This window comes from Oryx dammah, unplaced genomic scaffold (assembly GCF_014754425.2).
Source record: "Oryx dammah isolate SB20612 unplaced genomic scaffold, SCBI_Odam_1.1 HiC_scaffold_28, whole genome shotgun sequence".
NCBI classification, from domain to species: domain Eukaryota; kingdom Metazoa; phylum Chordata; class Mammalia; order Artiodactyla; family Bovidae; genus Oryx; species Oryx dammah.
The window spans coordinates 57,811,077-57,838,165 of record NW_024070212.1 but is presented as its reverse complement, the minus strand read 5'-3'; the positions used below and the strand labels follow the sequence as shown (position 1 = coordinate 57,838,165).

The window sequence follows — 27,089 nt, the reverse complement described above, 5'->3', positions numbered from 1 at the left end:
ACATGAGTGTATGTGCACAAGGGCAATACTGACAGGTTTACAATCTCTATGCCCAAAAGGGACCGTACCTCTAGTTAGTAAGCATTGGCTCTGTTTTTAAATTAAGTGTTAATAAGTAATTGATCACATGTGCCATTGATTACAGAGAAGGCAATGGAACCCGATTCCAGTACTCTTGCCTGGAAAATCCCATGGACGGAGGAGCCTGGTGGGCTGCAGTCCATGGGGTCACGAAGAGTCAGACATGACTGAGCGACTTCCCTTTCACTTTTCACTTTCATGCACTGGAGAAGGAAATGGCAACCCACTCCAGTGTTCTTGCCTGGAGAATCCCCGGGACGGGGGAGCCTGGTGGGCTGCCGTCTATGGGGTCGCACAGAGTCAGCCACGACTGAAGCGACTTAGCAGCAGTAGCAGCAGACATTGATTAGTGACTCCTTTTTCCTTAGGAGAGAAGTTTTTTTTTGTTTTTGTTTTTGTTTTAATTACTTTTTACTGGAGTATGGTTGCTTTACAATGTGTTAATTTCTACTGTACAGCAAAGTGAATCAGCCATACATATACATGTATCCCCTTTTTTGGATTCCTTTCCCATTTGGATCACCACAGAGCACTAAGTAGCATCTGATGAGCTACACAGTAGGTTCTCATTAGTTATCTACTTTATACATAGTATCAGTAGTGTATACATGTCAGTCTTGATCTCCCAAATCATCCCACACCCTACTTACAGCCTTGGTGTCCATACCTTTGTTTTATACATGTGTCTCTATTTCTGTTTAGCAAATAAGATAATTACACCACGTATCTAGATTTTTTTAATCAAATATTTTAAGTTCCTACTATGAGCAAGACATTCTGAGGGTGAGGCAGAGGTACAGCTCAACCCTTGACTTCTAGATATTCAAAGACTTTCAGAAATGCACAAACTATGGGCAATTTTATTTCCATTGAAAGTAACATGAATCTTTTCAACTTGCACTGAATGTTGAATGTTTCCAAGCTTAGTTCTTGGACCCAATTCTCTCCTTGTCCCCTCCCAAGGTTTCAAATGCCATCTGAACACTTCTGGCCCCTCACTGGCTACCTCTAGCCCACTCGTCTGCTTTGAGCTCTAGACCCATATTCCGTGTTAAATCTCAACTTGGATGTAGATGGTATCCCACGCTCAGTGTGTCCAGCTAAACCTGGGGGTGTGGTCTAAGTGAAGTTACCACCATCCATCCAGTTACAGGACACTTTCATCCCCTTAGTTCTCATGTCTAGTCCACCACCGGGCTTCTCGGGTGGTGCCCATGGTAAAGAACCCGCCTGCCAGTGCAGGGGACATAGCAGACATGGGTTCAGTGCTCAGGCTGGGAAGATCCCCTGGAGGAGGGCATGGCAACTCACTCCAGTATTCTCGCCTGGAGAATCTCGTGGACACAGGAGCCTGGCGGGCTACTATTCATACGGCTGCAAAGAGTTGGACACGACTGAAGCAACTGAGCATGCACGCACTTTGTTGTTCACTTGCTCAGTCATGTCTGACTCTGCGATCTCATGGACTGCAGCATGCCAGGCTTCCCTGTCCTTCACCATCTCCCGGAGTCTGCTCGACTCATGTCCGTTGAGTCGATGATGCATCCAACCATCTTGTCCTCTGTCATCCCCTTCTCCTCCTGCCTTCTCTCTTTCCCAGCAACGGGGTCTTTTCCAGTGAGTCAGCTTTTCAGATCAGGTGGTCAAAGTATTGGAGCTTCAGCTTCAACATCAGTCCTTCCAATGAACACCCAGGACTGATCTCCTATAGGATGGACCGGTTTGATCTCCTTGCTGTCCAAGGGACTCTGAAGAGGCTTCTCCAACACCACAGTTTGAAGGTATCAGTTCTTCAGCTCTCAGCCTTCTTTATGGTCCAACACTCACATCTGTATTTTACTACTGGAAAACCCATAGCTTTGACTAGACAGACCTTTGTAGGCAAAGTAATATGTCTGCTTTTTAACACATTGTCTAGGTTTGTCATAATTTTTCTTCCAAGGAGTGAGCGTCTTTTAATTTCATGGCTGTAGTCACCATCTACAGTAATTTTGGAGCCCAAGAAAATAAAGTTTGTCACTGTTTCCATTGTTTGCCCATCTTTTGCCATGAAGTAACAGGACCAGATGCCATGATCTTAGTTTTTTGAATGTTGAGTTTTAAGCCAGCTTTTTCACTCTCCTCTTTTACCTTCATCTAGAGGGTCTTTAGTTCCTCTTCGCTTTCTGCCATAAGGGTTATATCATCTATATATCTGAGGTTATTGATACTTCTCCCAGAAATCTTGATTCCAGCTTGTGCTTCATCCAGTCCAGCATTTCACATGATGTACCCTGCATATAAGTTAAATAAGCAGGGTGACAATATACAGCCTTGATGTACTCTTCTCCCAATTTGAAACCGGTTGATTGTTCCATATCCAGTTCTAGCCTTTGCTTCTTGACCTGCATGCAGGTTTCACAGGAGACAGGTAAGGTAGTCTGGTATTCCCATCTCTTTTAGGGTTTTCCAGTTTGTTGTGATACACACAGTCAAAGGCTTTAACGTAGTCAGTGAAGGAAAAGTAGATGTTTTCTAGAGCTCTCTTGCTTTTTCTATGATCCAGCAGATGTTGGCAATTTGATCTCTGGTTCCTCTGCCTTTTCTAAATCCAGCTTGGACATCTGGAAGTTCTCAGTTCATGTACTGTTGAAGCCTACCTTGGAGGATTTTGAGCATGTCCTTGCTAGCATGTGATATGAGTACAATTGTGTAGTTGAACATTCTTTGCCTTGCCTTTCTTTGGTATTAGAATATAAACTGACCTTTTCCAGTCCTGTGGCCACTGCTGAGTTTTCCAAATTTGCTGGGATTTTGAGTGTAGTACTTTAACAGCTCATCTTTCAGGATTTGAAATAGCACAGCTGGAATTCCATCACCTCTTCTAACTTTGTTCATAGTGATGCTTCCTAAGGCCCACTTGATTTTGCACTATAGGATGTCTGGCTCTAGGTGAGTAATCACACCATTGTGGTTATCTGGGTCATTAAAATTTCTTTTTTGTGTAGTTCTTCTGTGTATTCTTGCCACCTCTTCTTAATATCATCTGCTTCTGTTAGGTCCATACCGTTTCTGTCCTTTATTGTGCCAATCTTTGCATGAAATGTTCCCTTGCTATTTCTAATTTTCTTGAAGAAATCTCTAGTCTTTCCCATTCAACTGTTTTCCTCTATTTCTTTGCATTGTTAATTGAAGAAGGCCTTCTTAACTCTCCTTGCCTTTCCCTGGAACTCTGCACTCATTGTGTATATCTTTCCCTTTCTCCCTTGCTTTTTGCTTCTCTTCTTTTCTCAGCTATTTGAGGGGCCTCCTCAGACAACCATTTTGCCTCTTTGCATTTCTTTTTCTTGGGGACGGTTTTGATCACTGCTTCCTGTACAGTGTCATGAACCTCTGTCCATAGTTCTTGAGGCTCTCTGTCTATCAGATCTAATCCCTTGAATCTATGCATGCACTGGTCCACCACTAGCTCTTGCTGATTCTGTTGGTTAAATGCTTTTTAAATCCACATGTTTCTCTCCTTTTCTACCATAGTCGCAGTCACCATGAGCTCTTGCTTGGTCGTGTCTTCTCCTCTGGCTCCTCTCCAATACTCTTTTTTCTAGAAATGTGAGTCAGATCAGGTCATGCCCATTACCTCACAACATTTAACAAATCCCGTTGCTCCTAGACAAAAATTCAGAATCTTCAATGTGGCATCCAAGACCAGCATGGCTCTCTGTATGTATTCCTGTCAGAGAGCCTGAAATCGTCTTTACCTGACTTCTTTATATGGTTAACTTTCTGGCTGCTCTCTAGACCTTACCTGAAAAGAAACTTCCACGAGAAAGCTTCTCGTAGGCCCTCCCGCTGCCATAGTACAGAGCAGCCATCCTTAGCTACATTGCATGGCTGTGCGTTTAGCTGTGTGATTGTGAGTCAGTGTCTACTTCCCCTGTGCTGTGTGCTCACCAAGTAAGGACTATTCTGTTTTACTCACCAAATGTATCCCCAGTTGGAGGACTAGCAGTGGGCTTGGTCCTGAAGGACCTCCTGAGCCAGGTGAAGCTATTTGGAATTTATCCAAAGGGCGATGGGAAGCCTTTGAAAGTTTGGAAGCAGGGAACAATGTGATAGGATGTATACTCTAGAAGAATCACCGTGGACATGGCATACAGAAATCCAAGCAAGTACTCTTGAAACACAGAAATAAGCAGAGACACAGGAACGGCAGCTCCACTCTTTCTCTATTCCACCTTTCCTCCTCTCCTCTCTAAATCCAGTGAGAATACCCAGATACCCTCTCAAACAAATGCTTGATCAGTATCTAGTTACCTGAACATTGAGTGAATTCCTAGCAACTTGGTTGATGCACGGAATAATAAAGTGAGAACTGGTCCAGACCCAAATGTACATCTTCAGCCCACATCTCCCACTTTAGTAGAAAGTCTAGAGACTGTCTAATAAGCAGAGTACAATACAACGTGGAAAGAGCTCTAATAGGAGTTAGAATGGAGGTCTGGAACTCAGAGGCGGTTATAACTAAGACACTTCCAGGTGGAGCAGAAAATGCCTCACAGGGACTGTGGCATTTGATCCAGTAGGAAGGATAGGATTTTTTCAGAGACAGCTGAGGGAGCCTTCAGTGGCTGGAACAGCACGTGAAGGGCATGGCTGTTGGGGAATGGCTTTAGCCCTGGATGGGGTGGGGGTGGGGAAAGTGGTGATGTGTTGGGGCCTTATTGTAAAAGGTCTGGTATTCTTAGTTCAGGAGTGTGAATATCATATTGTGGGCTGCCAGAAGTCACTGGACCACTCCTAATATCTCTAAATTAAAAAACAGTACATGAGGGAATACTTTATGTTAAAGGTTTATAGAGAAAGCAGTGACTGGGCCAGTGAGAGCAATGATCTTCTGAACCCAAGAAACACAAGAATGATTCTGGTCCTGAAGCATGTACTGTGGGGTCTGGGCCCCCGGTTGCAGTGAGCTGACCCAGGCCTAACCCAGGTGACCGAGTGGGGACCTGGCCACACACGGTCATGAGCACGCTCTGCCCTGATAGCCATCCTGATTGGTATTTTATTTTGCAGTTCCATGGAGAACGGGAGGCCGCCAGATCCTGCAGACTGGGCGGTGATGGATGTCGTCAATTACTTCCGAATGGCAGGATTTGAGGAGCAAGCTAGTGCATTTCAGGAACAGGTAACTCAGTCTAGAGAAATACACAATGAACATGATTGCCTCCCTTCCCCACAACAAGCAGAAGGCACTGAAAAGGAAAGGCATAGAGAGTGGTAAGGGATCAGTGAGCCTCCAGGTCACCCCAGCCCGGGAAACTGGGAGGGTGGGGAAGGGAAGTGCTGAAGTGACAAGCTAATGATTCCTTCCTGCAAGAGGAAAACCCAAGTGCTGAGACAGAGACGTGGGCGCAGCTACAGAGAGGAGGGCCAAGTCTCATCTACATCTGCATCTTCTGAAAGACTTCCCAGCCCTATCTTCAACACAAGCATACTAGAAAGCAGAACATAGAAAAAAGAGGAAGGGCAGGGGCGAATCTGGCAGAGAGACACGCTCCTGTCTGCTGCTGGCCTCTGTACCACCTGAGCTGTTAATTAAGCCTCCTCCAATTTGCTTGCTGGGTGCTGAGCAAAGTCGAATGGAAAGAGCATAGGGCTTGGACTTCAATCCTGGTTCTTGTAACTCTGTGTGATCCCAGGCAAGTTGCTATGACTCTCTGAGTCATGTTTTCACATCTGTAATACCAGGCTCTCAGTGCCTAGCTTGGTAGGGTGGTATTGTGAGAATTAAAGAGCAGTGATAAAGGCACGGTGCCTGGAGTAGGTGCTGGCCCACCTTTGATGCCCCCCAAATGTGAATTCCCTCACTCAGATCCAGTGTTGGTACTGGAGAGATGGAGAGAAGAGCAGGGGATCCCTCCCAATTGGGTGATTCCTGATTCCATTTTCCAGGCTGGGCCAGCACTGTAGGGATGGTTCTCAAAGGGCTTTGACCATGAGGAAGCACATCAGAGTACACACCAGACCAGCTCTGTAGGAAAACACAGAGTTCCCATTTCCCTATCAATGAAGTCTGTAGTCTTCTAAGCATTAAGTTCACTTTTCTAATTTTATAATGTAATTGAGAGAATTATAAACTGAGCAATGCATTTTGCTGCTTCTTGCACATCCCCTTAGCCATTTCTTTCTCTCTCAAGCTAGGTTTGGATAAGTGCAGTTATCTAATATCATGTTTTCTAATGAGATATATATCTTGTATTCTAATAGATATCTAATATCATATATAGAAAAGTGTACTTCTCTAATATCATAAATAAATCTAATCTCTAGATTTCCTTCAGCCAGTTTTTCTCTTCAACTTTATCCCTGCATATGTGTTTTTTGTTAATTTGGAAAATTTGCCAGAATAACAGCTTAAATCACTTCACACCCACCAGGACAGCTAAAATTAGAAACACTGATAGCAAATGTTCATGAGGATATAGAGCAACCACACTTTCCTACATTGTTAGTGGGCGTGTAAAAAAACACTCATATATCTACCCCATGATCTAGCAGCTTCATTCCAGAGTGTTTACCCAAGGGAAATGAAAGCATATGTCCACCAAAGATTTGCACAACACTGTTCGAGTAGCTTTATTCCTAATAGTCCAAAACTGGAAGCCCAAGTGTCCATCAATAGAGTGAATATACAAACTGTGGTCTAGTCATACAGTGGAATAAAGAAAAATGAACTGTACTGATACACACAACAGTTTGGATGAGTCTTAAAACATTATGCTGAATGAGAGAAGCTCTGCATAAAAGAGCTTGTTCTGAATGGTTTTTGTCTTATTCCATGTGGGTTGCTATAACAAAAACACCATGAACTGTGTAACCTATAAACAATACTTATTTCTCATATTTTGCATGTAGGGAGTCTAAGATGAAGGCATTAGCAGATGGGTATCTGGTGAGGGCCCGCTTCCTAGGCAGCCATCATTTTGCTGTGTCCTCACGCAGAGGAAGGGATGAGCAAGCTCTCTGGGCCCGCTTTTATAAAGGCACAGATACACATGGGGGCTCTGTTCTCATCATCTATTAATAATTGCCTCCCAAAGGGCCCACCTCTTAATATCATTACTAATACGCTCAAGATCCATTGGGGGGTTGGTTTCAACGTACAAATTTGGGGGAGAACACATTCAGACCATAGCAGTTCTGTTTAGATAAAGGATGAAAACAGGAAAATACACTAATGATAGAAAAAAAATCAGACAGTGCTTGCCTCTGGGTAGGTAGGAAAGGGGAATGACTAGGAAGGAGCGTGAGGGTACTTTCTGAGGGATGGTAGCATTTTGCATCTTGATAAAGCTTTGGGTTATGGGTATATGCATTGGTCACTGCTTATGCACAAACATATGCAAATGATTCAGGTTTGTGTATTACACAGGCAGTAAATGTTTCCTCAAAAGTAAAAGACCTATAAAAAATAATTAATGGTATACAAACTGAAGTATTTAGGGGAGAAGTATACTGATTATGCAACTTACTTTGAAATGCATTGGAATACAGATTCACAGTTGCGTAGAGGGATGAGTAGATGGATAGACATATGATACAGTAAGCATGGAATATATTCATTGTAGAATCTAGGTGGTGGGAATACAGGTGCTCCCTATAATATTCTTGCAACTTTATGTTTGAAATTTTTTATAATAAAATTGTGGGGGGAAATAACTGCGGTTGGAGAGTGGAAGGCTGATCAGCTGAAACCTATTTTATTTTGGTCTAATGTTATAATGTCCATTTGTGTCATTGCAGTTGAATAACTCACTTCTAAAATTAAATTTAAATAATATTATGAAAGGTTAACAAAAAAAAAGAACTTAGCTAAAAGGTCTCTTGGCCAGATTCCCAGCTGCCCAAAAGCATTTTTCAGAAGGAGCTTTTGCTCAGACTCCTCTGATGCAGATGGCCCAGACTCAGGGTGGAGGGTATTCTTTGGACCTTTCAGACTCTGAAATGGAACTGGGCAGCTCTGAGCTCAGCCCAGGAGCAGGCCCTTTCTCCCAGGGATGACATCAATCTAGCACCAGTGACATGGGAGTCAAAAGGGGACACAGTTCCCCAAAGCATCTCATTCAGAAGTCCTTCAAGGGAGGAAAGGAACACTGTCTTGTTTATTCAACTCTGGAGCCTGAGAAATGAATTCTTGAGGGAGTGGAATTTTGCAAGCATGGTCTAGATGCTCAAGTTACTTCATTCTTATGGAAAGGTAATTGGAAAGGAAAAGAATCTGCCTTGAATTATTCTCTGGAAGTGATTTGAATCTTCCTCCTACTTTGAACCTCATATCTTTCCTCTTCTCATTAAAGGAGGTAAACTTTGCAAGGAAGCAACCACTGGCCAGACTCAGGCTGACAAGATAAGCAGCTGCTGTGCCTTTCATGAGGACTGAGGATCAGGATCCTCTGCTATGTTATCCTCTTCCATCATCATGCTTCAGAGGCCTTCAGTGTTTCACCTCCAGTGATCTTCCTGGAAGTGAACCCCATGCAGTCAGCAGTCACTCACCACATTCATCCCTGATGGGAAGACTACAGGCTACCCCCAGCCCAAACACAGGACCCTTTTAGGCACTTCTAGGTCACAGCAGCTGAGAGAGGAAAAGAATGGCCACATGCTTAAATCTCCATAGGGTAAGCTCTGCTCTTCCATGTGATAAAAGCAGGCCAGGAAAGTGAGCATCCTCTAAACCACCTTAGAAAATGGCAGGTTCAGAAACGGTAGTACAGTTGCCAAATGCAGCACGTCTTAGTTGATGTGAGAGCTTAGTTTCTTGGCTGTTACGGATGGAATGTTTGTCCCCCTCAAATTCATTTTAAAACCCTTACTCGCAATGTGATGGTGTTTGGAAGTAGGGCTTTCAGGAGATAGATTTAGATGAGGTTTTGAGGCTGAAACCGTCGTGGTGGGGTAAATGCCCTGGAAAGGGAGCTTGCTCTTTCTCTCTGTGTTATATGTGAGGATATAGCACAAGGGCAGCCATCTGCGAGGTGGGAAGAGGGCCCTCACCAAGAGCCACATGTTGGCACTGTGATCTTGGACTTCCCGCCTCCAGACTGTGAGTAATAAATCTCTGTTTTTAGGCCACCTGATCCTTGGTGTCTTGTTACAGCAGCCTAAGCTGACTAAGACACAGATACTGGTAACAGATATGTCCACCATGACATGTGCTGACTTTCAGGAGAATGTCCATCTTCTTGGTATGGTCTCACAATATATTACTGGATATCCTGTTGTTGTACCAACCAGACTCAGAGGTGGATTTCTAGTAGCGTGTTCCTTTGGAAGAGGTCAGGCCATTGATTTGTCCAGAGTGCAGGGATGTCCCATGTTCCTGTGGTATGGAGGGGCAGCTGGATTAGCCGAGGGATCTTTGTGTAACCTCCTTTTCTCTATGCAAGCACACTGACACCTAATAATTATCTCCCTTAAGTTTCCCACTGGTGCAATTATCACCATCAGGTTTTCCTCTGATCAAATTCTTTTGAGCTTCTGTGTGAGCCACAAGTACAGACCAAAAGAATTATCAAGAGAGAAGGCCTAGGCACCTGCCCAGTCCCCTCCACACCCCTGCACCAAGGGTCCACTGTCAACAGTGTGCGTGTTTGGGGTCGTTTCCTGCTCTGGCCGTTCTGTCATGACCAATGACATGGCTCTCCGTCGGCCCACTGGCCTCATTAACATTGCTCCACAGAGGACTCACTGGCCCATAAGAGGAGGAGGCACTGGGATCCCTTCCTAGACCAGGCAGTGATTACAGCTATTGCCAACACCGTCTCTCATTCCCACCAACACGGTGGTGTGGTGGCTCTTTTCCCAAGTGTCTTCCAGCATTCAGACCTCTTAGGCTGTGGTGTGAAGGATATGAGTGAGAGTCATGACTCCTGGTTTCTCTCCTCCTGATCAACTCATGGTCATTAGAAGACCCTGCAGGGTTGGCCTTTCTGGGACTCAGATTTCTATGACGAATGTTGAGTTAAACAAGACGAATATTGCTCAAGTTCCTGCTTTAAGAGTCAAGTGTTACCTTTCAACCGGCACTCAAGAAGTAAGCTTTCAGTGCACAACACAGGGCACGACTAGATGATACAAAATTGGCACTTGCCCAGGGATGCGAGTCACCTGCTTTTCAAGAGTCAAAGGTAACATAGGAATTTTACTTTCCTAAGGGTTTAGTTTTTATGAAAGAACTTCTTGACTAACTCATTCAGAGGCAGCTCCACCTTCCTTACATAGAACATTTAGGATAAAGTTTATTTTGTTAAACTCTGAAGGCTAACTGAGAAGCTTCTGACGGTGCTTTCAGTTGCCAATTAAGTCCATCACAGCAAGTTCATCACTCCAACTGGACCCTACCTGCCTGTTGTAGGGTAGTCACTTCATGTCTTCTTTATCTGACTCGCACATTCAGAATGTATGTGAAGAAGATGGAAATGGAGAGCTACCATTCAGTCACTGTCACATAACTCATATCGTTTAGATCCTCAAACTCACAAGTGAGCGACATCAGTGAATCTGTTTCTAGAATAATATGTATCACTAAGATCATTTTTTTTCCAAGTATCATGACAAAATTATATGCAACTCATGGTGACTAATTTTACTCCATTATCTTCTCACATTCCCCAAACCATGTGACTGGAACAGTATTTTACTGTGAAATGTCCAACTGATTGTTAAAGCTGTTCATCTGAAATGCCAAGACTGATAATTCTTTTCAGATGGCTTATTACTAACTTTTGGTAATGTTTCTGAGGCCACTGGCTTACTAACTATAAATAAAATAATTTATTGCTACAAACTGCCAAGTAACACTAACCTCCTCAGATGGAGCAGTAAAGTGGACAGGCCCGTCAGAGCAACTCTGAGCCCTACTCTGTGTCCTAAGCTGTGATCAGATGGACTTCACCTGTAGTGATTCTAGACAGACACTTCCAATCAGACCCAAGACACATCCAGGTTTGTGGAGGTAGGGGGAGAAAGGGGTTAAGATTATACAATTATAAAAGCCCTCTTTTGTAATAAAAGTACAAAATTATGTACAAATTTGCTAAGACAAAATTTAAGCTTCATTAGCTTCATGGTAAATCCAGCTCTGAATTAGACCAGTTAAAATCCCGCAAATTGGAAATAACTTTTATTACCTTGTCAGCACATTATAATACCAAGTACTAGAAGTATTCAAGGTGCTTTGACACATGATATTTCTTAACAGTTGAAGGCTTCTGAAATGCTTAGACTATTTTGTAGCATAATGAACAGGGCAAGTAGCAACTCAAACTCTGCTGATGTGTCCTTTAAGCCCACAAAAATTTTGAAAAGAAAGAGTTAAAAAAACAAATGGGTAATGTTAGCAATACGAAAACATCCAAAAGAATGGAAAGCAAAACTGATAAGAAACTTCTGAATTTTTTGATTGAATGAAATAGAATAGATTTCTATAAACCAAAACCCCAAATGATTTTTAAATCATTTGTTTGAAATGAGAAGTTATAAGATAGCCAGGTACATGGTGCTTCTTTAGCTTATTCACTTGTTCAGTTGTTTCTATAGTACTTATAGCTTTTTCTAACACTTATGAAAATAAATATAAAACTATTAAAGTAAAATAATGGTCATTATTACAAGTATTATTTTACTTTAATAAGGCCACCCGAAAGCCTTGTAGGTATAAGAATCATTTGAAGGAAGCCCAGGAGATTCTGGGCAGAAGGGGGATTAGATACAAAGGTATGGGGACATGAAAAAATATAATTTATCTTGAAAACTCCGAGTACCTTGAAGTAAGAGATGTGGAGCAGGGAATCCCTGAGGATAAAACTGAAAGATAAATAGGGGTCCAGATAACAGACAGTCTGTTTGCCTGAGAGGGACTAGGATTCACTGGAGGATATTGAGTGGGGAGTACCATGACGAAATTTGTGTTTTTCAAAGATCAGTCTATTGTCGATGTTGGAAAGCAAGGAGACAAAACACAGGAAAGCTGTAATTGTTCCACTGGGGATGGAAAGGAAGAAACATTAGAAAGTCTAGGGAAGATGGTCAAAAGAATTTAGTGGATCCTTGGCAATGGAGGGTGAAGATTTGTCCTGTTTCAGTTCTCTGCCTTAGCACCAGGATTGAGCTCACTGCTTAAAATGGGAGAGGGAAGAGGCTTGGCTGATGACTGCTGGATTTCTAGATTGGTTAGTTGCAAAATCATCCCATTAACCAAGACATCTATGAGAGATCAGTTATTTTTCTTTTTTTTTTTTTTTTTTTACCTTTTTATTTCGTATTGGGGTAGAGCCGATTAACAATGAATGTTGTGATAGTTTCAGGTGAATAGCAAAGGGGCTCAGCCATACATATACGTGTACTCATTCTCCCCAAACTCCCCTCCCATCCAAGCTGCTACATAACACTGAGCAGAGTTCTATATGCTACACAGTAGGTACTTGTTGGTATAGCAGTGTATACAGCCATCCCAAACACCCTAACTATCCCTTCCTCCTAGCCTTCCCTCTCGGCAATCATAAGTTCATCTCTAGGTCTGTGAGTTTCTTTCTGTTTTGTATGGTTCATTTATATTATTTCTTTTTAGATTCCACATATAAAGGATGTCATATGGTATTTCTCCTTCTCTGTCTGACTTACTTCACTCAGAAGGACAATCTCTAGATCCATCCATGTTGCTGCAAATGGCATGATTTCATTCTTTGGTAAGGCTGAGTAATATTCCATTGTGTATATGTACCACATCTTCCTTATCCATTAGAGAGGTCAGTTTTAAGAGTTTTAAGATGAATAAATGGATGGATCCAGAGATTGACCCAGCAGGTCAGCTAATGACGGTAGGCTTTCACTGGAGCTGAGGGGAGGCCTGGGAGGTGGAGGACACTTTCCTTCAAGTAGAGGAGTGAATGGGAGGCAAGTGGAGGGAGAACCAGCAGTGGGAGGGTTGTATAGACATGAGGGCTCTTTTCTAAGAGAGGATACTTATTTAGCTGCAGGGAAGTAGCCAAAAGAATTGGATAGTTAAAAATAGGATGAAATTTAGAACAGTTCAATGAAGCAAAATCCCTGAGGATAGGAAAGGGATGAGATCAAAGAGGGTGGAAGGACAAGGATATGGAGAAATTTGAACCCTCATGCATCACTGGTGGGAATATAAAATAGTGCAGCTGCTACAGAAAACAGTTCTGGCAGTTCTTCAAAAGGTTAGGCATGTACAATCACCATGTACCTAGTTCTGTCCAGCTCTTTGTGACCTCGTGAACTGTAGCCTGCCCGGCTCCTCTGTCCATGGGATTATTTCCAGGCAAGAATGCTGCAGTGGATTGCCATTTCCTCTTCCATGGGACCTTCCTGACCCAGGGATTGAACCCCTGTCTCCTGCATTGTAGGTGGATTCTTTACCACTGAGCTATCAAGAAAGCCTTGAAAAAAAAGAAATCACCATATGACTCAGCAATTCCACACAAAAGAACTGAAAAGAGGGACTCAAATAGATAATTGTACAGAAATGTTCATTGCAGCATTACTCACAATAACCAAAAGGTAGAAAGAACCCAAGTGTCCATGCACAGACAAATGGATAAATAAAATGTGGTCTAGAACATACAGGGCTTCCCTGGTGGTTTTAGCAATAAAGCAGTGCAGGAGACATGGGTTGGATCCCTGGACTGGGAAGTTCCCCTGGAACAGGAAATGGTAACCCCCACTCCCCCCAGTATTCTTGCCTAGGAAATCCCATGAACAGAGGGAACTGACAGGCTACAGTCCATGGAGTAGCAAAAGAGTCAGACATGACTCAGCAACTAAACCACCACCCTTATGGAACGTACAAAGGAATGTTATTCATGCATAAGAAAGAATGAAGTTCTGATCAAGATTAATGAACTTTGAAAATATTATGCTCCGTGAAATAGGCCAGTCAAATATTGTATGATTCCATTTATATGAGATATCTTCAATAGGCAAATTCATAGACACACAAGCAGGTTAGAGATTATCAAGGGCTAGTAGGGGAGGAAGGGGTTATTGATTCATAGGGTTTCTCTTTGGTGATGGAGGAGTGTAAAAATTAGTGGCAATAATTGCATAACATTGTGAATATAATTAATGCCACCACTGAATTGTACACCTAAAAATAGTTAAAATTGTCTCTTTTGTGTTATATATATTTTACTGGGTTTCCCTGGTGGCTCAGACAGGTAATCTGCCTGCAATGCAGGAGACTCAAGTTTGATCTCTGGGTTGGGAAGATCCCCTGAAGAAGGGAACAGCAACCCACTCCAGTATTCTTGCCTGGAGAATTCCACGGGCAAAGGAGCCTGGTGGGCTACAGCCCATGGGGTCACAAAGAGTCGGACACAACTGAGTGACTAACACTTTCACTTTTCTTTCATATTTTACTGCAATAAAATGTAATGTCAGGTAACACACATGATTCAACTTGGTTGATAAAATATTCAACTATTATATTTTTAAAAAGAAAATGAAGGGATTAATTCTGATCAAGACTGGTACATCTTCCTCTGTCCTTGCCATCCTCTGGGAGCAAGAAAAGCATGTGTACAGAAACAGCTGAGATGTCCCTTTCCCTCGGGGACATTCAGGGAGTTCCTGACAGTTTCTGTTTGTTTTTTTTGTTTTTATTTTGCTAACCAAGAGGCAAGCTCCTCTGCTTAGATTGGATAGGATGGGTAGAGGTTTAAAAAGGAGCTAGAGGAGACAGTAGTGAATTTAAGAATGGCCACCAAGAGGAAAGGGAAAGGGGGCTGAGCAAGGATAAATAAAAGAACTGTTGATATGTTCTCCTGACCCAGCCAAGACTGGCATACTGCACATGTTTAGTGTTCATCTTCATGGTTTCTTGATTCCCACCCCCATCATCATCCCCACTGCACCAGGTATAGGAATCAGAGAACCTGGATTGATTGCTGAATTGTTCCTGGATGGAATGTTCATGGCATGGGCACAATGGAGGACTCAACCATAGAGGGTGATTTGAGACAGCATGTAAAAAGAATGGTTCCCAGGGCCACCTAATGAGTGCAAACTTGATACAAAAGAGGAGTCAGCAGGTGACACATTACCCTGGAGAAGGAGAAACAGATGAAAAAGTGGGTTTAATGGGAGGGACGAGTGAGAGAGAGATGAGGATATTGGACATTCCATGTTACAGAGGTGGGGCTCTCCTGGCTGATGATGTAGGAGTAGGTGAAGTGATCAAAATGGTTGGTGTACTAAGAGCAGACGTCATGAAAATGGGTATAATAGCTTACTGTATAAACTAAGGAGATTGGTTGGGGGGTGTTCTGCTTCACTGTAATTCAAGGTCCTAGGCTGATGGGAGCTCTGTCATCTTCAGCTGGACACTTTCAAGATCACCTGGGAATTGACATCCAGTTGGTGTAAGGATAAAGAGCAAGAAGGAGCACGTGTTGATGGTTCTATGGGTCATGCTAAAGAGAGGTCATCCTTTCACTTGTCACTGGCCGGAATGTGGTCACACGGCTACATCCAATTGCAAGAAAGTATGGAAAATGTGTAGTTGTTTGCCCTGGGAAAAAGAGCAGCCTGCTACACTTGAGCTTTAAAGCATTGGCTGTTGCAACACTGATACTCAGTTCTATCTTTAAGTCCAGAGAGGTTAACTTTAAGAGAACAGCCGAAGTGAAGAAGCCATATCTGACTGTACGTGGAAGGTTTCACTTCTAATTCTGTTCCTTCAATCTGTTCTTTCCTATCTGGGCAGAAATCTCTGTAACCTAGTTTCCTCATTTGATGAGTTTCATTCCTTTCCTTCATCAGAAATGTGTACATGATTTTTTTGTGTAATAGAGCCCCTTTATCACCCACTTTGTACCAGAAGCAGATATCCACAAGGAGATATCCATTACATTACTGAAGGCATTAGCCTGCAGAATGAGCCAACATGGATTTTGTGTTTGATATAAATGATACAGGGCTTCCCTGGTAGCTCAGCTGGTAAAGAATCCACCTTCAATTCAGGAGACCCCAGTTTGATTCCTGGGCCAGAAAGATCACCTAGAGAAGGGACAGGCTACCCACTGCAGTATTCTTGGGCTTCCCTGGTGGCTCAGTTGGTAAAGAATGCAGGAGACCTGAGTTCCATCCCTGGGTTGGGAAGATTCCCTGGAGAAGGGCATGGCAAACCACTCCAATATTCTTGCCTGACCTACAGTCCACATGGTCACAAATAGGCGGACATGACTGAATGACTAAGCACAGCACAGCACATAGATAATATAAACGCAAGACCTCATTTGTTAAAGTAACAGCTTCCGACTGTTACTTTAATGAATGAGATAGATTTCTTTTTGAGCCACACATTTTCTGTTAACAAGCTGCTCAGTGTTTTTTAACTAGATGAAGTCCCTCCAGTATGTATACTGTCCACCCCAAATTTTCCACCAATAGGATTGCAAGACAAGCACAGCATCAGCTGACAGTCACTGGCTGATAGTGTTGAGCTCATAATCACTCCACCCATGCTGAGCTGCAGACGGCAGGGCGGCCATGGGGACAGTGTAGAGGATATCAGCCCCAAAGAGGAATTCCTCCTCAAGAAGAGGTTTTGTCCCAAGAACCATGTAATAAGACTCAAAAGGCCTTAGTGCAGACTTCTGTAGCTCACCATCTTCCTTTCTGAAGTTATATGGAAATTCTTCAGATAATAAACTCTGTCTTGGTGAGGAAGAGTCCTTTAAAGAAACATGGTGAATTACTACAAAGTCCTAGGGGTGCCTCAAAATGCTTCCTCCTCTGATATTAAGAAGGCCTATCACCAGTTAGCTCTTCAGGTCCACCCAGACAAGAATTCAGAAAACCGGGAGGCAGCTGAGGAGAAGTTCAAAGAAATAGCAGAGGCCTATGCAGTCTTGTCAGATGCCAAGAAACGAGACAATTATGACAACACCAGGAGGCACTGCATCAAAAAGGAAAACAGAGGAGATGGCAGGGACAAGGATTATTTGAAGGAGGAACTGCGCTTTGCAAGGTCACACTGTGACTTTCAAAGCATCTTTGAAGATCAAGACTTCTTCTCAGGAGGCTGTTTTCCCACTGACAGTGTGGGAGGGGCCAGGAGATTCCGCTCCTCCTTCTTTGATGTGACCCTCATCCCGGACACAGGATTTTCCACTTTTGTATCCCTGGGCTCTGGGCCAAATTCCCCTTCCTCTAGGACATTTGTACCCTTCATAAGCAGTGGAATGGGAAACTTCAAACTGGTCACCACTTACAGCCAGATAGTGAATGGCAAGAAAGTGGTTATAAAGAAAGTTCTAGAAAATGTGAGCCAAAAGACTGAAATGAGAAAAGAGCATCTGTTTCATCAGATTCCTCCACGCCATGGGTAAGGAGTTGCTGCTGGGTTCTTTCATAGGGAGACTGCTGTGAGGCTGGTGTGTCTGGTGCTGATCCCAGACAGAACTGGAATCTGAGAATGTGTTGAACTGGAATGGACAGGGTCTGAGTGAGTGAGTGAAAGTCACTCAGTTGTGTCTGACTTTTTGAGACCCCATAGACTATACTCCATGGAATTCTCCAGGCCAGAATACTGGAGTGAGTAGCCTTTCCCTTCTCCAGCAGATCTTCCTGACCCAGGAATCGAACTAGGGTCTCCTGCATTGCAGGGCAGGATCTGCTTAGTCCAAATTTCTCATTTCACAGAAGAAGGGACTGGTGGGCCAAATGCTCCACAAGGAGGAACTAGGAAGCCACAGAGTCTGGCTTACAGCCTAAGTCTTCTGACTCTAAACTGAACCTCTTTCCCCCTGTACTCTATCTGGGACAGTAGAGACCACCACAAATATGGCTTCTGAGAGGTGTACAGGGTCCAATCATCACAAATCCCCCTGACTTCTCTTCCTGACTTCTTATTTCTACCCTACCTTGCTGTTAGCCATTGCCTCTGTCTTGATGGCCCTTCTCTTCCGCCCTCATCATCTTTCTCTCCATACATTTCCAATGGACTATATCACAATTAGGCTTAGTTGAAAGAGTCACCTATATATAGATTAATGTTGTTAGAGTGAAAAGTAAATGGGTGAAGACTGCTTAAATATACTTTAAAAAATAGCCAGCATTTTATTAAATGCTCAGTAGAAGTCATCTCAATAATCTTTTCAGCAGTGAAGTACTGCTTTCCTCCATCATACAAATAAGGAAATGAGGCTTAGATAGATTAAGTAACTTGCCCCAGGCCCCATCTAATAAGCAATAGGATAGTGTCTCACTCTAAAATACAGGCTAATCTACTGAGCTGTAACATCTATGGATGCTACTCATTTATTTTCAGATCTAGGTTCCTGCCCTCTTTGGAAACTTACACCTGTCATCTCTAAATCTTACTTCCAGGCATCTCTAAATCTTACTTCCATGCATGGGTATTTCAGGAACTTAAGTCGGCAAGCATTTCGAGTTTTATTGCCCAGCAGGCACTTGGTTTTTCTAACATGAAAACAGAAGTAATGTAAAAAGTTTCACTGAAACTAACAAATGATTACCACTTAACACAGAAACATAAACAAAATCCCAAGGTGTGAATTATATTTTTGTTTTGGATTAAGACAAAATCACGGGATGTTTTTGTTTGTCTAACTGGATCTGGTCACACTCCAATGCCTTCATTTATACACAACTGCACTCCAGAGGAGTGTTTCCTGGTGGAAAGTTACTGATGGAGTCTGCATTAGACACCTGTCTTCTGATTTCCAGTGTCATGCCATTCTAGTATACTGTGCTGACTGGCAAAATTTGGGCTTCATTTGCCTTGCAAGCTTTCATAGAAGTTATATAACAAATGATTAGCTTTCTTAATCTAAAATAGGGAACTTTCCTATGTTTGTGATTTTTATAAAACACATTTTTATGTAGTCTGAACTTTTTTAATCTCAGTGGATTTTCTGAACTTGAACAAGAATATGCCTGCATCCCATTGGCAAGGGGTAGCTTTCAGGCAGGGAGAACACTTCCAGAAAGGAAGAATGGGAACACATCCCATTTCTATCAAAGCTTATACTTTTCCACTTAGTAATCATTGAGAACATCCTGTATGTCAGACACTGTGGTAGGTGCCTTACATGAATCATTTTTTAACCTCCCCAATCCTTCAGGGGGTTATTTCCATTTTACAAGCTTGGAAACGGAGGCTCAGGGAAGTTAAGTCCCTTTCCCAGAGCCGCACAATAAGTTGTGGAGACAGAGTTCAGTCTGCAGTTTGTTTGACCTGAAAGATCCCATTTCCATTATGACATCTCCACTCCCTTTCAGTTGAGCTGCAATAGTTATGGTTTAAGTTTTGTTATACATAGGAATTCTGTTCATTTCAAAAATTTTTAAATGAGGAATTCCAGATGGAGTTTTCTTTTACAAACCCTCATCCGAGGTGAACTGCAGTGTGGCTACCAAACAAAGGAAAATCAAATTGGAGCGTGAAACATAATTTTCCATTTTGTCTTAAATAAAATCCAAATTTCAGCATTTTTCACAGACGTACTTGGCTTTTGACAGAAATGCTGAGTTGTAGAAGGACTTTTTGCCAACAAAGATATAAAAAATTTCATTTTCAGTTAGTCAAGGAAGTTTTCTTGTATAGAAATGAAAGCGCTGTCATCTCGTCCTGGTGCCTGTTTAAAATATGTGGTAAGTTAAGTACAGGCAAACAGCAATAGAGGAAAAATGGAGAGCCGGGAAGGCTTTGCTGTTGTGTGAAGCATCCCCAGTGAATCCCTACTTATCTCAGGGCATGAGGTAGAGCATGAGCTTTGCTGTAACCTTTGATTCAGATTCCTGTGACCTCACAACGCCCAGAGCTGCTGCTGCGGTTTCCAAGAGTCAGGCGTCGTCTGCCAACTCTCAGGCTTGTAGGTTTTGCTGATGGACAGTCTTTGGGATTGCTAGCTGCCTAAATAGAAAATAATTAAGATTGGAAAGTCAGTTCCTATGTCCTTAAATAACTGAAAAATGAGGGCCTTGATCTGTCGAGGAATACTGACAAGTGATTATGTAATTCATAGCTCAGGGAGCACTTGCAAGAATGGTATCTCATGAAATCCTCTCAAAACTCAATATTCCATATTATCAGCTGAGGAGATAGCAGAGGAAAGGACTGCCTAAGGTCACAAAGTGGGTGTTTCTTCAATGTTTCTCCCAGTCACACATTCAGAGCACATCTTCCTCACAGCCTGGCGATATACATGAGAGGCTTTGGAGGAATGGCCCTCTTGGGGACAGTGTGGGAGGGAGTCACAGCTTTACATAGCTGCAGGTGCACAGGCTGTCTCCATGTCTGCCCATTGGTGGTGGAGGGGTAGGCGGGTAAAGTCACGTGCAGCTGTATGGAGTTTACTGAGCATGCGCAGCTGGTCCATCTCATGAACCCAGGTCGTCTTAGAACTAGCTTAGCGTTGCTTCACAGTAACAAAGATAAGGTTGTGTTCAGCACTCTTCTCAGTGCCTCTTTTCCAAAGGTTTCAAACTACTTTCTTTTTTATTTTATTTTATTTTATTTTTATTTATTTTTTATTTTACATTACAATTCTGTATTGGTTTTGCCATACATTGACATGAATCCACCACGGGTGTACATGTGTTCCCAAACATGAACCCCCCTCCCACCCCCCTCCCCACAACATCTCTCTGGGTCATCCCCGTGTACCAGCCCCAAGCATGCCTTATCCTGCATCGGACATAGACTGGCAATTCGATTCTTACATGATATTATACTTTCTATATGTGGGGTCCTCATCTCTTTCACAGGAAGCTTGTTTTTATGTCATTTCAAAGTTTTGTAGTCTCCACGGTAGAAGTCCGCGGGCTCGAGAGAAGGGCCCCGTGGACTGTAAGGAGAATCCGGAAGGGGCTTTCCGGTGGGCACAGCCCTGCCCCTCGCTGCCTTATCTGGATTCTTGAGGCTCCTCTAAGACGGAGTAGGTAGCATGAGAGTTGATATTCGAGTTGAAGCAGGACGGTTCTCCTTTTAAAGGGCAGGAAAGAAGTTCTCGGAGAGTGAGTCATTTTTCCAATGCCCACTGTTCTGATCGAAAAGGTTTCAGAAAACCTGACTCTGGTCCCCATTGGTCCATCGAGGCAACACATATTTGCTTCTAAGTGTCAAGAGAAACAGAAGTGAGTTATGAGAAGAACATGGGCTTTGGCTTTAGGCAGATGGGAATTCAAATTCTGTGCCATTCTTTTGTAACTTCTGGGCAAGCTAACTTTTTGCCTTTATCCTTGGTTTGCCTATAAAATTAAGTTGATAATTCCTGCCTGTCCTAATTTATGGAGTGATTTTGGGGAATTAAATAGACAAAAATTCTTCTTAAACTTCAATAATGTTTTATAAATGCAAAGTGTCGTTCTTCCTTTCAGAAGCTTTGTCTTTAATCCTTTAGGACACATACTCCAGGCTTGCTGTCAGTTTTTTAAGATGTGACATTCGTGATGTGATCTTGAAAACAAAATCAGCTATAGATTATATTTAACTCCAAAATAAATGGTGAAGATGGAAGATAAAAATAGAAGATTACATTTGGGGCACTAGTTTAAAAAAAAATAGTAATGTTTTTAGTGTGGAGACAAAAACTTCTTCCTTTTGTTTTTCTTCATTGTCATTGAACTTTTGGACTTACATGTTGGATTTCTGCTTCCATTATAGGAAATTGACGGAAAATCCCTGCTACTGATGACAAGAAATGATGTGTTGACAGGACTTCAGTTAAAACTGGGGCCTGCTCTGAAAATCTACGAGTATCATGTAAAACCTCTTCAGACAAAGCATTTAAAGCACAACTCTTCCTAGTAGTCAAATTGGGGTCTTGGACCTCAAAAAATACATAATGAAAGAATTTGGTTTCATGTGATGAAACTTTGTAAACAGAATACATACATGTGTATATGTAAAGAATTTCAATCAAATGAAACGTTATCCTATGGGATAGACTAGGCAATCCATCGGCTAACCTGAACTCAGCCAGGAGGAGTGAGGACATGCTAACAGGATGGTTTACCTTGTTGACCTAGTCAAATAGAGTGGTCTTTGATGAGATTAGATACCCTTCCCCACAAGGAGGGTTTTCTTCATAGATTACTTTCCCAAATTCCTTGAAAAAAGAACTGAATGGAATGAACATCTTCGAGTTACAGGTGTAACTGACTGTAACAGGGAAGATCAAAAGCAAGAAAAATTGGGGAGGGGGATAAAAGAGAAAGGGATTGTACCTCCCTTGAAGTCCTCTGCTCCTTAGAGCTTGTGTTATTTGGATGGAATTGCCAACACCCTTTTTTATAGAGGGTCCTCCACTTGACCTTATTAAGGTTTCACTGGGATATGCTGCCATGTTGGAAATGGACGTACATCATGGCCCCTTTAGAAGCAGAACTGTAGCTCTGGAAAGAGAAACTCTGTTGTGTTTTGGGGATATCCATCTATCTTCAGTTAGCTTTCATGGGGGTTAATGGTATTTTCTGCTTAGATCTGCTTTTAAATCGATTCTTGGTTTCTGAAGAAGACTTTTTTTTCACATTATGGTTTGTATTTATAATAATTTGTTTCTGAAGAAATTTGCCAAGAGTTATAGATCAAAAAGCCTTGTTACCAGTACAGAATATTTTTCTATATATATTCCTTCATGATGGTGTAATATTTTTTTAATTCCTCCGATGCTTTGTTTGATTTCTGATTTGAGTACTTGTTTTTAAGAACTTGAAAAAGTGGGCTTGCTTCATCTCTGTTCAAAGAGACATTTGTTTAGTCTCTGTGTGTTGATGCCATATTGAACTGGTGCTTTGTGGTCACAATAAAGTATTGCTTAAGTTTATTCTCAGTGTGTTCATTTTTTATCTTTTCAGTTTGGTGCCTCTTTGGTTGGGCTTCAAGGTCACTCCTTGAAACAATGGAGAGAAAGTTAAGCCTGCTTTAAGAAATTAATTATATATATAGAAGACGTGTAGATCTATATGTAGATTTGTCTTCTTTATAAACTGAATTGTCTAAGTCAGCCTTATTCCTTACCTGTATCCTACAACTAATTTTATTATCATTTAGGGTATCATTTTAGCCAATGTTTGTCTGTTTTTTCCTTTTTTTTGCTCTAAGCCTGTGGGGGAAGGGGTGTCACGAATATTTTGAAATTCTGATGAAAACTTTGGACCTTCCCTCCAGATGAAAACTCATATTCCCACATACAAAACATTGCAGAGTTGATGGACTCTGCAAAATTCTCTCTTTCCCCGCCTCAAGTAAAAGAGTCCTTATTTCAGATACTGTTATAATTCAATCTCCTATGGAGATGTTTTCTCTAAAGAAGAGAATGTCTAAATGAGTGGGATTCAAAACTGTATTCCAAATTAATTCAATTATGGAGTTTATGGCATTTTGTTTTTTGTTTTTTTCATGGCTGCACCATGTGGCTTGGCTTATAAAATCATTGTTCCCCAAGCAGGGCTTAAACCTGGGCCCTTGGAAATGAAAGCTCAGAGTCCTAACCACTGGACGTCTAGGGAATTCCGTGAAATGTAATGCTTTGTTTTGCATAAGTGGGAGAAGTGTTTAAGAAAGAGACATTCTCCATCCTGAAGTTTTCACAGTCTACAAAACATATAAGACCAAAAGGCAAAATATAGTTAGGTACTGTGAAGTGCGATAGTGTTCAAAGATGAGGACTACACCTGCTGGAAACCTGCATTGGAAAGAAGTGACAGCAAATCAAATAGAAGGAAGATGGAAGAACTTAACCTCTCTGAAGGAGCTTTCCACAAGTAAAGCAGTGATGGTGCTTAAACTCTCTCTACTTCAAAAGGATAGCATGAGGATATCCAAGCCCTCTTCTGTGCATCTATCTAATTCCTTCTGTATTAGTTTGGAAAAGATTTGACTGTGAATGATAAAAAATATTGTCTCCCTCAATCCCACCCTTCTTCTAATTCATGTAAACAAAACAGAAGCTTGCTTCTCTTTATAGCAATGTCCAGAGGGACATTAGCAATGTTAGAGGGACTAAGTGGTAAGGTCCTCCATGATTGTTAGGGACATAAGTTTCTCTTTTTGCTCTATCACACAGATATTCATTTCCAGAATCATTTTACAGCCCAAGATGGCTGTTTCAGCTGTCACCATCACCACCTGAATTCCAACTAGTGGGGAGAAGAAAAAAGGAACATATATCCTTCCTTTAAGAACACTTCTAAGAAATTGAGTAGTGTTACTTCCTCATATTTTTCTGTCCAAAACTGTCATATCTAAGCTACAACCAAGGCTAGAAATATCTCTTTTTCTTAGAGCCAATGGGCCCAACTAAAAGTCCCATTATTCTGTAGACAAGGTGAAAGGAATATTAGGGGACAACTTCCTTTTACCACTGTCAGCAAGTCCCTGGGAACAAATGACACTGAAAGTGTATGTCTTTCTCTTATGTATTTTCTATATATTGTATTTTCGCTAGATTTGAACTTGGACTCACACTTCCTTCAGTCTCTGGATATTTTTATCACAGTCCCCTTTCATAACTATTAGAAACCTTGTTTACTACCCCTAACCTAACTCAACTAAGCTTTAGACCTGACTACTCTATAAATGCTTGTCAAGGAAATAAATAAATAAGGAAAATATCTTAATCGAAAAGCAAATAAAAAAATAAAATTATTTCTCAGTCTCTGTTGATAGCTTTCAGGCAAAATTAGCAAATTAAAGATAGTCTGCCTTTCCCATACCTAGAATAAAGGCCTATGACAGGCAGGCCTGAGTGCCTTAGCAATATCATTAGGTACTTTCATCCCTCCTCCTTCCCCCACCCCATCTAGGGAAAAAACGGTATGACCAAAATAGGCTATAGAAATAGTCTGGAAGTACTTGAAATTCAGCAGGTAGACAGCCTTTGTCTCCAGACAGCTATAAAACTAGAGATGTCTGATTTCTTTTCAGATCACACTGGATTTCTATTAATGTGATCTAGGTCTGCAACTAGCAGCAAATACACATGCTATGTAAGGAAGCACTTCACGAGTATAAGTGGGAATGAGTTTGCCTTGATGTCAATACATTCTGTGTGAGAACTGTTTAATGTTGAATTTGACTATTCTCAATCAGAGAGACAGACAAGATATCAGAATCATGAGAGATTTTAAAAAGTAATTGCCACTCCACCTCCCCTCCCCACTTTTGAAACTTGGATTCAGACTCTATGAAAGAAATGTAATGATTTTATTAAAGACAAGGTCACAAACTGGTTGCTCTTCAGTAGAGTCTAAGCCGACGTGTTTTCCTTCAGCCATTGCCATATCTGTATATTTTTACAACCACATTTATGTTCTTATAGGTGAGGCTGAAAACTCCAATCTATTGCAAGTTCTTTGACTCCCTAATATCTTGCAACCAGCAGCTGCACACTTTTACATTAACTGTTTAGAACCTGATCTAAAGCAAAGAACACAGAGAGAACCTGCTTAAAGTTAACTCAGGAACTAGAAACTGCATGTAGATTTAGTTTAAAAGAAAACAAGCCAGCATATTACATTGGAATGTGAAGCAGGTTTAAGCATCATTTTTTGATGCTTAGTGGACAGGATGACAATGAAAAAGAAACCAATTGGCAGCTGTCTCTTCATTTTGTCCTTGACAAATATCCCATGTGAGCATGAATTCTGTCCCTCTGAGCTTAGCATATGCCGTCAGGGGCATACTGCTCTTCTACTGCATTAGTGAAATATATCTTCGAAGGAATTTAATTTGGAAAAGTCTAATGACCCAGAGTTGCACAACCACTCTCATATTTAGAAGCTGAATGAAAAAAATACTTGCTGATGGTGATCCATCTGTCTTTGATGGTCATTACAAATGGGATCTGCAGGGGTCAGGTCTGGGCGCGGAGCCATTAAGTGTTTTCTGTAATGATTTGGAAGATGAAGTTAAATGTTCAAAGAGCTGACTGCTATAGGACTGATATGCCTCTTAGAAAAAAACTTGTTAATTCTGCTTCTAAACCAGAACCAGAATCTACAGGAAGGAGAGAGAACTCGATGGGTGCATTAATGAGCAGCTTGTTAGCTTCATGCTGTAGCTCTGTAGGCAATTAAGTATTTTGTGTATCATTCCTGGCCAGTAGTGGCAGTTCTGTAAAGAGAGAAAGAGATTAAAATGATCACTTCCAGGCTCATTTGGTGACTGTGGCTGCCGTGTCTTTGTGAACCTCAAAAAAATACTTGTGTCTGTTCTAAAACAGAGGCAGAATAATGGAGGCCCTCTGAGCAAAGCAAGGACAGGCTTTGGGTCCCCACAGTAGGTAGCTAGGTTGATGTCTCTTTACTGTAGTTGGGCTGGGTGTTCCCATTACGGTTGTCTTTAGGGAGAAATCACAAAAGCTGGGAATGTCTGGCAATCTCCAAATAAAAAATATGTCCCTCCTCCATAGAATAAATACACGGGAAGGCCTATCACTTTTAGCATAGTAGAGGTGGGCAAGAGGTCAGTGAGAAAAGATGTAAAAAATACTGAACTTGCTGGGCCATGGCCTGGGCAGCCAGATCTGCAGACGGCCAAGATAAGGGTGCATGTGCCATATTCAGCACACACTATCACCTAGGCACCAACCCACAGGGCACCTTGGGCCACAGAGCTTAGAGACCTTAAGCTTCCAGAAATGTCAAGGAAAGATCTGCCATGGGGGTCTCCAGCTCTGTCACGTGTGGAGCGTATTTATGGCCAAGTTTTCAAGTTAACTGTCTTCTTTCTGAATTAAAGGTAGCAGAATGATTCAGTAGATTGTGTTTCAGTCATTTTTTCAGTGAATTTTACTCTGTTTTTATATACTGGAAAACAAAAAAATTTGAAATTAGACTATGAAATTTATCAGATTATACATTTTGAGGAAAACTCAGTAAAACTCTTCAAGCAGCCAGCAGTTCCTGCCTTTAAAAGTGAATGTCTGAGACAGTACCCTGTCTCCTGTGCCAGAACCAGTGACACCAGTTGA

At 41.9% G+C, this 27,089-nt stretch overlaps 2 protein-coding genes across 3 annotated transcripts in view; both read left to right on the top strand.

Moving 5' to 3' along the window:
• The window catches only part of SAMD13 (sterile alpha motif domain containing 13), a 49,381-nt gene extending 26,441 nt beyond the window's left edge, over positions 1-22,940 (top strand). Inside the window, exons 3-4 of one of the 2 annotated variants that reach the window (XM_040232448.1) lie at positions 5,134-5,245; positions 21,779-22,940. In XM_040232448.1, coding sequence (XP_040088382.1) covers positions 5,134-5,245; positions 21,779-21,922 — 256 coding nt within the window. In that variant the 3' untranslated portion in view covers positions 21,923-22,940. The remainder of the gene's footprint in view (positions 1-5,133; positions 5,246-21,778) is intronic. The other variant, XM_040232449.1, reaches the window with a different exon arrangement.
• On the top strand, positions 16,676-17,615 carry LOC120856946 (dnaJ homolog subfamily B member 6-like). The gene has a single exon (XM_040232447.1). The coding sequence runs from the start codon at positions 16,833-16,835 to the stop codon at positions 17,475-17,477; it is 645 nt and encodes a 214-aa protein (XP_040088381.1). The 5' UTR covers positions 16,676-16,832; the 3' UTR covers positions 17,478-17,615.
• Positions 22,941-27,089: the final 4,149 nt, after the last annotated feature.